This window comes from Acomys russatus, chromosome 26 (genome assembly GCF_903995435.1).
Source record: "Acomys russatus chromosome 26, mAcoRus1.1, whole genome shotgun sequence".
In the NCBI taxonomy this organism is placed as follows: Eukaryota; Metazoa; Chordata; class Mammalia; order Rodentia; family Muridae; genus Acomys; species Acomys russatus.
The window spans coordinates 38268959-38283400 of NC_067162.1; the positions used below are offsets into that span (position 1 = coordinate 38268959).

Here is a 14442-nt window from a genome sequence, read left to right on the forward strand (position 1 = left end):
AAAAGTTAAAAGATTTCTTATCACCAATCCTGGAGCTTTGATACAGAAGTTCGGCTTCAGAAGCTACCCTTTACTGGTATCATTCACAAAGCTAACACCATATAAATCTTCCCTCCAGAGATGATCAGCCGACTAGCTAGATTTAGATTATAAATTGAATCTCCTCATAAAAATAAAGGTCTCTATAAATGATGATGAAAACTGTTGAAAGCGCGTGAGAGAAAAACATGATATCCCAGAGCTCAGCCAGTTACAAAACACTGTGAATGATTTCTGAGCACCATTCTTTGTTATGCCATTAGAATAATTAATTCCTTTACAGAAAATAAGCATTATGGATCTCTTTTAAATGTATTACGTGGTGGGCTGGAAAGGCGGCTCAGTGTTTAGGAGCATTCCCTGATCTTCCAGTAGACTCAAGTTTGGTTCTCTGCACTCAAGCCATCAGGTGGCCCAGAGCTGCCTGTAACTCTGATGCCCAACTTGAAATTACCTAAGAATCATGAACCCTGTTCCTAAATGATTTCTCATCTCAAGTATGCAGAGCAAATATGCTGCCTCATGCTGTCTTAGGAAGTGGTATGAAATGCTTCTATGGCCATCTTTGGAAAATATCCAGAAAACAGAGCATGTTTTGTGTTTTTCGTTCAAGAGAGGCAATGCTCACAGAGACATTTGTATGAATTTTAATTGTTCTTAATCTGATGATTAAAGAAATAAAATCCGCCTCTTAAGAGCACATTTGTTTAAGTAGTTATGGTTCCTGGCGGGGAGAGGGTAATGTTATATCATTGTATAGTCATCTTTTGAAGGTAGCCTCTAAAAAATGAGGGTGCTATACCCATATGCAAGATTTTGCTGTGAGCTATGCCTACCATCTAGCCAGTTCTCCTCATTTATCAAGCAAGTGCAGGATGCTGTACATTGGAGCGTTATCAAAGGACTCCCTTGAATTTAGAGGTGACTGTTGACAAAAGTATATTTATTAATCTCAAAAGACATTTGGCAAAAGCATTTCCGCATTCTCAGCTTTGCCAAATTCATTCGTTTCTTTCTGCCTAAGCAGGGAGCAGAGGGAATGTGTTTGGGAGCCGTTCTTTCTAAATACGCTAAAGCCTATGACTAAAAAGCAAGAATTCCAAAGGGGACGATGAGATGCACAGAGATTAAAGGATTGTCCCAGAAGGGAGCACTGCTTAATTGGAGCCTCATTAGAATTTTTTTTTTTTTTTTTTTTTTTTTGGTGGAGTGGGGGGTGGGGGGGGGGGGGGCAAAAGGAAACTCAATATGAACTCACTTTTGAATTTCGAACTTTGCATTTCCAAAAGTACTTTAATTTAGTAGCCTTTCAGAAGATTCTATTTTTTTTTCCTGCTCATTTCGAAAGTCCTCCGCAAATCTCAGCAACTATCTGCTTCACCAACTTCATGCCAGAAAGGCCACATAGCAACACCTGATCTTGAGAATGTCCTTCACTTCCGTTCCCTAGGGATGCTCATGTGCACACACACATACTTGTGAAACCCAGATATGCAGCCCTGGTATGGCTCCTCAGATACTACCCACCTTTGTTTTCTCATTGGCCACTGAGCCTGGGGGACTTTCTCACTTCTGCTTCCGTCTCCCTCAGCCTGCAGACTGCCAGCAGCACACACTCCCACACCCAGGGTCCAACTCAAATCCTCAAGTTTGCATAACAAACCTTATTAACTTACCTCCCACTCCCAACACCCAGTCTTCTATCAGGTTTGACACCTCTTTCCCACTCTTCCTGAAGACTATGTCTTGTTTTCCTCAACTAAAGTATTAGATTAGGGGTTCAGATAACTTTTATCTATAAGCAAGAATAGTTAAGTTCCTCACAGCCAGTAGTTCGAAAACTGAGCTCAGTGTATCATTGCACTCGGGGCCTGGGTTTATATGTTAGCATGATTATTCTGTTTTGTACAAAGGATGAGCTATTCCGGGGTGTGGTAGCATAGGCCTACAATCACATTACTTGGAAGGCTGAGGCAGGGGGATGACAATTTCAAGGCCAGCTAGGGAAAAAAATACTGAGAGATTGTGACCACATACTAAAGGGAAGAATATGACTCAATGGAAATGAATGTGCTTACTACACGAGGGAGGAAAGTGGAATGGGCTTCAAGTGTCTTCACCAAAGCAAAACCCAAGAGAAAATACGGACCTGGATGAGAATCAGGTGAGTAACGTGCATTCCATTTGCAAATGATGTAATGATGCAACATTAAAAGATGTAACATGCGATGTGAAAATACAAACCTCAATGACTGATCCTTACTGACCTGTGTGTGTGTGTGTGTGTGTGTGTGTGTGTTTACAACTATGATGGAGGTCAGGAGACAACCTTGTGTAGCATTCTTTAGGCACTGGTCACTTTTTTGCTTTGATGCAGTGTCTCTCACTGTCCTAAATTTTCCAAGTAGATTAGGATGTCTAGTGAGATTGCCAGAGAGATGCTGGTTCAGGGTCAGGGTCAGGGTCAGGATTAGGCCTAGGATTAGCATTAGGGTTACGGAGCTGTCTCCATATTGCTGGTTGTGATGGTTTGAAAGAGAATGATCTCCATAAGCTCATATGTCTGAATGTTTGGTCCCAAATTGGTGGAACTATTTGGAAAGGATTAAGACATGTGGCCTTGGTGGAGTGTGCCGCTGGGCTTTGAGGTTTCAAAAGCCCACGCCAGGCCCAGAATTGTTCTTTCCCTGGCTCCTGCCTGCCAATCAGAAGCTAAGCTTTCAGTTATGCCTGCCTGCTGCCACTCTCCCTACCATGTAAACCGTGGACTAAGCCTCTGAAATATTTTGCTTTTAAGTCACGCTGGCCATGGTGTTTCTTCACAACAGTAGAACAGTAGTAACTTACACACCTGGGTTACAAGCATGCACCGCCATACTTGGCTTTTACTTCCTGTGTGTTCTTTTGATCAGACTCATGCCCTTAGGCTCGTGTGGCAAACAGCTTAGCAACTGAACCTTCTGCCAACCCCTAAACCCTTTCTGAAGTCCATAATCTAAAGCTTTATACAAGATAAATCCCATCTATTTGATTTAGATCAATAGTAATCAATGAACAAAGGCCACAGAATTACTTAGCCAGTTTCCATAGAGAGTAGTGAATTGAGAAGCCACTCACTTGTGCCCTGACTCATGTGCAATGGTGAAAGCAAGGCCAAGTCCTGTGTCTTCGTTGATGGTACAGCTTCGGTACTTACTGCACATCCCACTGATAGGAGCAAATCCTATTGAAAAAATCAATTTCAAGTATTAACACTAATTGGGTATACACAGATAATAGTTTAGTGGATTAGTACATTTAAGATTTTTTTTCAGAAGAGTATTAAATGTCTTCATTGTCACAGAAGTCTGTATGACTTATTTAAGTTTATTATTAGAGTTGGAGAAATTGATATAATGGCAGTTACACTGACGTATAATGTTAACTTAGGAGTGTCTCTGCTATCTAAGTGTGGGATATACCTTCCAGTTCTGTCCTGATCATTCTCTCAACATGCCCAGGTAATATGTATAGATCAAATTCACTTTTCTCCCATTCACAATCTCTGGCAAGTGTCCCCATTCTCCCCACAATCACAGTTATACAATCACTCCCATCATCCCTCAGTTCTATCATGATCAACCTTATAGTAGATGGATGTCTTTCTTTCCAGCTCTGCGAGCCAATGTCCATTATAAAGAGGTTTGGTGACCATACTTGTGAACTGGCTGCACCCACCTCAATGTTGAGCCATGAGATCTTCTGGGAAGTCTAATATGCAGGCAGATGTATGTGTCATCACTTAACTAATATGTTACTTATGCCACATGACAGAGGTAAGGAAGCAGGACTGTGGGCTAGGTTATAGAGGTCACAGAGATGACAGATAAGGGGGGAGGTACTTAGTTAATATGTGACTCGCAGTGAAACTGATTTGGTATCTAGGTGTCTAGCTGGCTGTTTCCTGTCTTGCTCCTCGTCCCACCTCTTTAGGGCCTGGATATTTAAAAGTCCTGTGTTTTCTAATACATGGTGTTTTCTATATTGTACTGTACTTGGAATGTGTGTTTATAAATTTTAAATTAGAATCGGAGACTCAGGATGTTGAATCAATTTGCTTTGGGCAGCACAGTCCTCGGCTTGGATACTCACAAGGCATATGTGGATGTTTAAGCCCGTACGACATCCTTCTTAAAGAGAGTGACCTATGGAGCAGATTGCTGGTGGCGTGCTTGCCGTTTTTTCAAGCCTTTGTTTATACTTTTGTCTGCGGCTGTCTTCTCAGTGTAACTTCATTAGACAGAGCTTCCCTCATTGGTTTATGCACCGTCTATGACTGGTTTCTCGCTAACATAGCTGCTGCGAGCAGTTGCCACTCTGCAGAGCAGAGCATATTTACCGTAGAACCCTCTACTGCAAACGTTTGCAGACCTTGCTCTGAGTAAGCCAATTTGCCGCAAACTGAAGGTTCACGCCCTACTGTGAGCAATTCAATCTGCTTGGAAATACAGCAAGCCATATATTGGGTGCCTTGTACCAAAATGAAAAAAAGGGGGGGGGTGAGAATGGAGTCCCTCCAAGTCAAGGACCTGGCTAAAAAAGACACTAATAATCAGTGACAGAGTGAGGTGTGAGGCCATCCCATAGTTTTCCTCCAGCTTCCCAGTTCTGTAGTCATCATGCTTATAAAATGACTAAAAACATGCACAGCCAAATGATCTCTCTTCACTTCACTACTCGTCAATTGGGGCAATAAAAAAATACTCATTTCTTGGTATACAGACTCCATACCACAACGAATTCCATAAAGTAGAACATATTCAGCATACAACAAGGAAGCTATTCCCAAATTTAAAGACTTAAATATGGTCATGTGCCACATAATGAGTTCATGCAACAGTGGGGTGTTTACACAACAGTGCTCTCAGGGGAAAATAGTGTCTAGTGATGTTACAGCCATCACAGACTCTATGATAGCCACACACAGAAACACTGTTATCCAATGACACGGTCTTCAGAATGTGTCATGGACAGTGAGAGACACTTGAGTCTATCAGGTCACTTTGATGGGACTCAAGGGGCCACCTGTCCATCAGAAAGTTTTCACGCTGCCCTTCCAGCTAGCAGGTGTGCATGCGAGATCTGGGTGTGCCATACCTAGTGTGTCACATGGCTCGTTCTTCCAGGAGCAAATGTCAAATCCTGTGAGGAGGATGGCGTGGTCGTGCCTCTTGCCATTCTTTCCCACGAGGGCAGATTGCCACTGGCAGAAGCTATTTAGAGACTGGTCTGCATGGTGATTGATGAGCAAGCCTCCCTATGGGAAAGGTGCAGAGATTAAAGTGCGTTGATTTTGCCAGAGTGGAGAAAGTTGAATCATTGTGGCTGTGGAGGCAAATGCAGAAACGTCATGTTTTAGGGGAAAATATCAGTACAAAAAGGCCACTGAGACAAATGCTAAAAAAAAAAAATAAATAAAAATAAAACAAATCAAATTTTGGTTAATATAAATTATAAAGGAAACTTGAATTTTCAATATGTATGTTCCAAATATATAAAAACTGTTAAATTCTTGGTAAATTTATTCCTATTGAAGTTCAATAGTTTCTTCAATAGAATATAAAGCATCCATACTTTAGTTCTCTGTGAAGTTTGGTACTTAAAAGGCTTCAAGCAATCAATAATACAAATGTAAGTTTACTGAATGGAGAACCATTTACTAGGCCCTAAAAAGTTAAGAGATTAGGGCTGGAGAGATGAACCAAAGGTTAAAAGCCCTGGCTGCTTTTCCAGAGGACCCATGTTCAATTCCTAGCATGATATGACAACTCTGGAGGATCCAACACACTCTGCTTGCCTCTGTGGGTAACCAGGCACAGCTGTGATGTGTATCTATCCATGCAGGCAAAACACACATACATTAAATTGAAGCAGAGAAGACAAAAACTATCATTTATCAAAATGTTTTATTAGGCTTAAGCCAATGAGTTGGGTCAAGCCAAATATTTTTGACGACGATCTTGTCAGTGAATCAGGGTGTTGCAGGTTTTACTGTCTTTGAGCAGTGTGTGAGTGGCACACCAAAGCCCAAGTGTTCCCCAAACAACACACACAACATCTTTCTAAAATTCCAGGGTAACATCACAAAGGTCAAACCTCTGCAACTCTACACACCTGGGCAATTAGATCCATTGTCTTTTTCTTGTCTCTGCCTTTCTGCTTTTCACGTGCTTTACTGGGGTTAGAGTTGAAGAGTGAAAGCCTCAGGGGCTTAAAAAAAATTGTCTGCCTGATTGGTGAGATCATAGGAGGAAAATACAGCGTACAGATCAAAACACCACAGAGAGGGAGTACTGTACAATTTAACACATTATTATATGTTCTGTTTTTGCAATTTGCCCAATTCCTGTGTCGTGCAGCTCACCCTAATCAATTCAAGGCGCTTTAAGACCCCCTTGTTTATTCTTTGTTAGTCCTAAATTGGCACTTGGGAGACCATAGGTTTACTACAAGCATTCTCAAAATATGCTTATGTATCCACCTTTGTATTAGTCAGCATATCTGAGCTGTACAGTCCAACTAACCCTAAAACTGATGATCAAATTCACCTTCATCATGAGGATGATGTATTTATAGAGTATTTATACTTTGTATGCTGAGAATTTTATGTTATATATATACATATAATATTTATATACAACTGTTGAAATATTTATGGATATATTATCTAGATTACCTTATAAAGGATTGTTTTGTGATGATTTGGCTCAATGACTGGATTGCATATCATTATTATTAAAGTATGGTTGCCATACTTTCAAATAGGAGATTCAAATGACCATTTCCTGCATTAGTTTAAGTAGCTTTTCAATAAATGCATCCCATCCAGCAGAGCAAATGAATAAATAAGTAAAATTTGCCACTTACAGGCTCTTCTTCCAGAAGAATTAGGCTCACAACCACAATGTTTATATCACTTCCAATGGTCCCATCTTTGAACAAGCTAGAAACCTGGTGGGATAATTCAAACAACATAAATCTTTTAAAGACACAATTGTGCATGGAGAGAATCAATCAGAATCATTGATAAGGGTGTAGGCTTCAATTTTAATGGATGCAGGTTTCAGCAAGAGTGATTTTTCTCAAGATTCAAATTAAAACCAAATGTTGCTAAGTGCATACTGTCCCCCCCCCACACACACACAAGGAATCCTACATCTTGTCTTGGGGGATTCGAGAGGGTAGGAACCTCACAATGGTCCTTACCATGTTCATGACTGTGAGAATGTATCTGGTGACATCATCTTTTCCATGTTTTTCTACCATCTTTGCATCTGCCACTACAAGGGTTTCCACGTTGAGACCCTTCTGTGACTTTCCAGCTGATCTTCTGGGCCGCCCTGTGCCCCCATATTCATCAAAGCGTAGATACGTGTCCTCTGCAGGAGGCTTGGGGGCATCTGCGGCAGACAGAGAACATTTGAAAGGAAGATCAGCAGAAGAAATGTGGGTGGCCCAGGCTGACAGAGATGGGAAAATGGGGGACGGGGACGGGGGGTGGCACTGGGTGTGGCACTGCTGTCATCTGCCCTGCGTCTCTGCACCTGAGATTTATTCAACAGATGCTTAGATGCATGAATGGCTGGGCTGGTAGACAGGTAGATAGACTGGTAGATCCAGAAATATGTTAAAAAAAACAAATCTCAGTGATAAATAAAAGAAAACAAGGTATAATTTTAGCTGGCAGACAAGACAGGTCAGCAAATGTCAATGAAGAGAGGAGAAAAATCTCATTTTTATGCTTCAATGGAATACATTGACTCTGTAATAACAATAGCCAATAGGAATGGCAGAAACTCTATCTTATATAAGCAACTGTGCCAGCTCCTAGTTGTGTGAGGACTCCTCACATGTCTATGTGGGATCGGGTTGTCATCTGTGGCTACCAAGTTAGTGAAGCGTGGCTGGGGAACATAAGGATCAAACTCTTTATCACATAAAAAAAATTAAATATTTAACTTGGTCCCTGAAAAATATAAACATATCTGAAACAATGGAGTATCTAAAAATCTACCTTTTCAGCATTAAATCTTAGGAAATCTACATACAAACTAAGTACTTCCAATGGAAATTTTTGTTACTGGAATTGACACTGAGTCATGAGTAAATTAAGAACCTTTCTAGAATATAATATGAAAGAGGAAACGCAATCCCTCGTTGACAGTTTGTTATATAGTTTTTAATTTGAGATGATAGTATTTGTGTGTTCCGAGTTAGATTAAATGCTACTGAAAAGCAATTTGTCTTTAAACTTTTATTATTTTGGGTTTTTGTTAACAGGTGTTAGGAATGAGTGTGTGGTGTGTTTGTGTACCACGTTTGTGCATGTGTGTTAACATGCATGTAGAAGCCAGAGGTTGACAGTGGCCATATCTCCATCTTACACATGGAAACAGGGTCTCTTAGTTGAACCCAGAACTTGTGAGTTCAGCTAGTCTAGTTCCCATATGTTTTCTCAGTGGACCCCCCCCCCATTCCACCTTCCACCCAGAGATTACTCGGTATTTGTCAGGTAGGGAACCTGACAACTTACGTGGGTGCCACGAGCCTGAACCCAGGTTTTCATACCTGTGCAGCAAGTGGCCCATTGTACTGAGCCATTTCTGCAGCACCTACTTTTGATTTTTTTTTTAATGGCAGAACTTTATGCAGCCCAGACTGGGCTTGAATTCCTTACATAGCCAAGGATGGCTTCGAATTGCTGCTTCTCTTGCCTTCAGTTCCCCAAGGGATTACAAGGCGACATGACATCCCTCTATCTTCCTGAGACTAGTTTTGAACACAGTTGTTTGAAAATGTAAACTTACATTCTGTTCTTATCTACTGGACTTTGCTGGTCTAGACAAAGAGCAAAAGAGAATGGAAACGCAGGCTGGCTGGCTCAGAGCTTTACTGAGCATATGTAAGGTCCTGGGCTTGATCCCAGCAGTGGGGGTGGGGGGGGAGGAAGAACAATGTCTTCTGTTGAAATGGGATCATTATACAGGTCAAGCTAGCTTAGACCTCATAATTCTCCCTCTTCCTCCCTCTGAGCACTGGTATTATAGGCATCCACCACTGGCTTATAGAGCATACTCAAGAGTTTCTCTGCTCACTGCCAGCTTCCTTTTGGGAGCTAACATTCTTCCTGAGATGTATCCTGGGATGTCTCTTCTTTGGGTCTCTAGAAGGAACGTTCACCTGTGACTTTATCTCTGATTTTTTTTTTTTTTTTTAATTTTTACCATAGAAAGCTGGGCACTCTTCCCAAGATGACAGAAACTAAGATGGGACTGAGACCTTTGGCTAAAACTGGGAGATGCTTAAAAGGTCTAAAAGGCTAGGAGAGCCGTTCGTCAGCACGGGGTCCACCAGTCCTTCTGCAAGGAAGCATTTGGGATCGACCTTAGTGCAGCCTCGCTGACCTACCATGTCAGGGAACCCAGCTGCCCCCAAGACTACCCGTCGAGGCCCTCTTGAGAACAGGACAAGGAAAGTCTCCTTACATACATTTCTTGCGTCGTCCACAAAAATGTTGCTTTTGCCACCTTCGATGGCGGTACTCTGTCTCTTGGCTCTGGGAGGCAGGGGGAGTGTGACTTGGGGAGTGATCAGGGTAAGTCCGGTGGGAGCCAGGGTAGTCTTGGTACCGCTGGACCCTCTTCTCTGCTGTCCTTTTGTACAGGACGTGAGGATGGTGGCCTGCAGGCGAGCTGTAGTTGTGTTCCTGGGCCAGCAGCTGAGGTAGCGGTGAGATGAGGAATTCATTGTCTCGGGTCCTTATCAGACCTGACTAAAAAAGCCAAACACAAAGAGCACACTCATGACTCCATGCGTTGACCTTTTCCTGGGTTGACTCATGGTGTCTTTGCACTGATTACTTCCTGTGGCTAGCACCGTGCAAAATGCCTCATATTAAAATGCTTTTTAAAATTACGTGTGTGTGTGTGTGTGTGCACGCGGGCACTAGTGTATGTGGATGTCGGAGGACAGTTTATAGTAGGCAATTTTCTGCCACATAGGTCCCTGGGATTGAACGCATGTCATCAGGCTTGGTGGCAAGCACCAGTACCTGCCAAGCCATCTTATTGGCCCTGCCATGTCATTTTTATCTGCACTATTACATGCTGCTGCTATGACTCCATTTTTACAAAGGGGGCAATAAAAGACTAAGTAGGCTGGCACTCATCTCCTAAACCAATGTTAACCATGGGTAACCAATCAATTGTATTTTTTAAATGTATTTTATGGTAGTAGAGGAAGCAACTCCAGGGCCTCTTACACATGCTAAATATGCCATTGTATCCTTAGGCTATCTGAGTAGGCTGCGAATATTTTACGCTTTTGTTGATTTATTTGTGTACATATATGTGATGTATACACACGTGTGTGCTGGTGCATGTGTGCATGTGCTTTGTATGTGTATGCACCATGCATGCATGCACAGGCCAGTGGAAAAGGATATTGGGTATCTTGCTCTATGGCTCTGCCTTATTCCTCTGAGATGGGATTTCTTACAGAACCTGGAGTGAGGCTTGCAGCCAGTAGGCCCCAGAAACCCTCCCAATCTCCGCACTCACAGTGCTGAGATTACAGGTATACAAAGCCATCCCCAGATTGTTGTAAGGGTATTGGGATTTGAACTCTTGTCTTCATGCTTCGAGAGCAAGCATTCTTTCCCACTGAACCATCTCGCCAGCTCCTAGACCAGTGGTTCTCAACTTTCCGAAAACTGCATCTTTAGTATAGCTTCTCATGTTGTAGACAACCGCAACCATAAAATTATTTTCCTTGCTACTCCATGCCTGTAATGTTGCTACTGTTATAAATCATAATGTAAGTATCTGTGTTTTCTGATCATCTTAGGCAGCCCCGGTGAAAGGGTCATTCGGCCCACAAAAGGGTCGTGACCCACAGGTTGAGTGAGAACCACTGCCCTGTTAGTAAGTGTTTGAAGGACTGAGCTAAGGATTATCCTTGCTTGAATAGCTTTGACTGGTAGACACTGATGAAACCTAGACGGAGCAGTGAATATAAAAACAGTTCATGGCTTTGTAGTAAGACCAAGGCCTCCAACGTTGATTTCGTTAAGTGCCACAACGGTAAGAAACCTTGTAAGAATAACTGAGGAAGGAGTGAGCAATTGTCCTATGAGGAGGTCTAGGAACTCCAGTGAGCTGCGCTAACGTAAAGAGTCTTGTTTACGAAGTTAAGAAGAAGGGATGCCTGTAAGCCCACAGTCACACAATTCGACCTTCCAAACTCATGGTACAATATACACACTGTTGTACCAAACATGTGGTCACAACTTGCCCTCAGCTTGCAGCACAGGCCATTCTCTCCTTTGGCCCGTACTCAGGATGCTCAGGGACCTGTGGCAACTGAACCAGCAGCTTCAGTTTTGCTGTAGACCATTGGTTCTCAACCTTCCTTATGCTGCGACCCTTTAATATAGTTCCTCATACTGTGGTGACCGCCCCCCGCAACCATAAAATTACTTTTGTTGCTATTTTATAATTTTAATTTTGCTACTGCTATGAGCTGTAATACAAATGTCTATTTTTTTTTTCTGGTGGTCTTAGTGGCCCTGTGAAAGAGTCTGACCCCAACAGGGTCATGACCCATGGGTTGAAAAACCACAACTCTGTATGTTGTTAGTAGAGACAACTTTTACAGTCTCATTTGAACGGGATTTGCATCTCTTATTATGTGCACCAGGTGATTAATATGCACTGCACCCTGTAGGCTAAGGTCTTAGAAACATGACTGGGGTGGTGAAGGAATGAAGAAAAAACAGGCAGAGAGACACGGGTACTGAAAAGCTGGAGTCAGGTGGGCCCTGTGCACTTAAGATAGAGGCTCACCAACTACCCAACAACCCAGAACCTCAGAGATTTTATTAAATATGGCAAAGAAGGAGGGGCCTGCTAGTCTTGGGGGGCAAGGTGGGGTCGGGGGCCTCTGTAGGAGAGCAGTTTCAGGCTGCAAGTCATCTGTGAGGAGGAAAAGGGTTGCTAATGTTTGCACATGCTGGCCAGCCATTTGTAAACACACTGGTACACACTGTCATCACTTGTACTCAGACCAGAGAAAGGCTTTGTCAACTCCAAGTCTGACCTGTACCCATGGGTCTAAGGCACTGAGTCCTTGACATGGCTGAGTCCATGTTAATCACACAGTCATGCGGGACTTTATCTGCTCCCTATGAAATGCCCACTAGAGTTCAAGAAGCACCAACTGAGGCCTTCAGTTGTGCTGCTCATTAGCACCATTAGGACTCTCAGATGTAGACACATGTACGTGTGCTTCTGCTTTTTTCATTATCAATCATCTAGATGACTAATGTACAATTTATGAATCTAGGCATGAGGCCTTACCTTCACACATTATGAAGGAGACTTCAACCTCCCTTATTCACCTTGCAAGAAAAACCAAAGCCAGCATGGCAGAAGTCCTTTGTATCATTTAGACTGTAGCCCTTCCGGTGACGACGACTCACTGAATTAACACATGCTCACTGGGCACCTGCCATGCGCCACACAGCGTGCAGGGCACACCACACCACAGTGCAGGAGAACTGTAAGGCTTGCGATTGCCTACCTTGGGTAAGTGGGGATGTGGGAGCAAGGGCAGCTTACAGGGGAACACAAGGCTATTGCCTCTCCCAGGCTGTGGGGGTGGAGTGGGCATCCGGTGTCAGAGTTTGGCCCTGTGTTAGCCTTCAGCTTGGCTTTCCCAAAAGAAGCCACAGAATACCTTATTTGGTCCCGATTTTTTCTGCCCCATCAAACGTCTGCTGGCTTCTGAGAGGTTACATTCTGGATGTTGATGCATCTAGAGCCCAAGGGACCATAAGAGATGGTTTCACTCATCAGGCACATACTGGGCACCTAAGTCCTGATGCTATCTGGGCCCTGGCATTTACAAAAAGGAGCACAAAGTAAATAGGAAAGATATTACACTTGTGTCCTGTGATAGAGGAGGATCAATAGTATTAAAAGGGTTAATTAGGCTAGCAAGGTAAGTCAGTCCTTAGAGTGGTCTCCATGCAAGCATGAGGACCCGAGTTTGAGCCCTAGAATTCCAATTAAACCATCAGCAGTCATGGTGGCACACCCTTGTAATCCCAGTTCTAGGGGACCAGAGCCAGGAGGATCCTTAGGGTCTTGCCTAGTGAGTTCCAGGCCAGTGACAAGGAAGGACACTTGAGGTTGCCCTCTGGTCACTTATGAATGTACATATACTTTCTCACGCATGAACACACAAATATATAAAAGCTGAAATAAGCAAAATCCCACTTACTCCAGAAACATTGTCGATCATATTCCCTGGATATGTGTCAACTGTGCCCTCCCCTTCTGCATCTGGCTCACGGAATGCTACCAGAGACTTCCATCTTTAATCCTGACAGTTTTGACCTAGTCCCTGTCACCAACAAGATCCTCACCAATGTCAAATGAACACACACAGTGCCCTCTGCCATCTGTATTTTGTCAGCTCCACCAATTCTCATCATCCCCGCTGGTTTCATCTGTCCCCTTGTCCTCCCCAATACCATTCTAAACAGAACACTTCGTTCACACTTTGAACTCTCTTCTCACAACCTGGGTATTTATTATCTTCCTTTGAAATTTTCTAGTAACTTCTTAGATATCTACAGTAGGTATCTTTCACACATGCACATTACGGCAGCACTTTTTCTGCCTTGTTTGTATTTCCTTTTTAACCATCCAGGTAGTTAGTGGAATGTACAAGCAAGTTATCAGCCTGTGTTTCTTTTGTCAATGCTACGCTACGCGCTGATGTCTCAACTACTATGCCATGTCCTGAGAGAAGTTGGGAACTTCTCTGTCTCCTTTCCAAATGACCACAAGCCGTGGTCTGCTGTCTCCCTCTCTCTCTCCAATGAAAGACATAAGATGCTAGTCTTCTGACACCTACTGTAACATATCTGTGATAATAAGGGCCACACGGGAATCCCCAGGGCCATTGCCATGCTAAAAGACAACAAATGTTTGTTTCTTAGTCAATAGACATGCGCCATTATGGAGGCCTTGCTGAGAACAGGCCATCAGGAGACAGGAAGGAAACCAGGCTTAGAAAGTGGAGGGAAGGCCCAGCTGCAAACACAGGTGGAATTAGGGGTCTCCACTTCCTGGGCAGGGCCCTCTCCTCCACTCCACGCCATGCAGGCCCCTCTTCTAAACTGCATGCAGACAAAAGGCACCATTTACAACTCTCCCTAGACAGAGGCATTAGTCGAAGGAAAAACAAATGCCTGAAAAGCCCTCCAGCTTTCCCAACTTCCTTACTTGGTTTAACTAATATCCTTTAAGTGCCTTGACTGGACTGGCCAGTTTGCAAGTTTTCTCTTTTCTCCTTATT

At 43.1% G+C, this 14442-nt stretch overlaps 1 protein-coding gene across 2 annotated transcripts in view; it reads right to left on the minus strand.

Moving 5' to 3' along the window:
* Adamts18 (ADAM metallopeptidase with thrombospondin type 1 motif 18) overlaps positions 1 to 14442 on the minus strand; it is a 140511-nt gene that overhangs the window by 64092 nt on the left and 61977 nt on the right. Inside the window, exons 3-7 of one of the 2 annotated variants that reach the window (XM_051168899.1) lie at positions 9568 to 9850; positions 7285 to 7478; positions 6946 to 7029; positions 5176 to 5335; positions 3157 to 3262 (exon numbers count right to left, since the gene is read on the minus strand). In XM_051168899.1, the coding sequence (XP_051024856.1) occupies positions 3157 to 3262; positions 5176 to 5335; positions 6946 to 7029; positions 7285 to 7478; positions 9568 to 9850 (827 nt within the window). Of the gene's footprint in view, positions 1 to 3156; positions 3263 to 5175; positions 5336 to 6945; positions 7030 to 7284; positions 7479 to 9563; positions 9851 to 14442 lie in introns of both variants that reach the window. The other variant, XM_051168898.1, reaches the window with a different exon arrangement.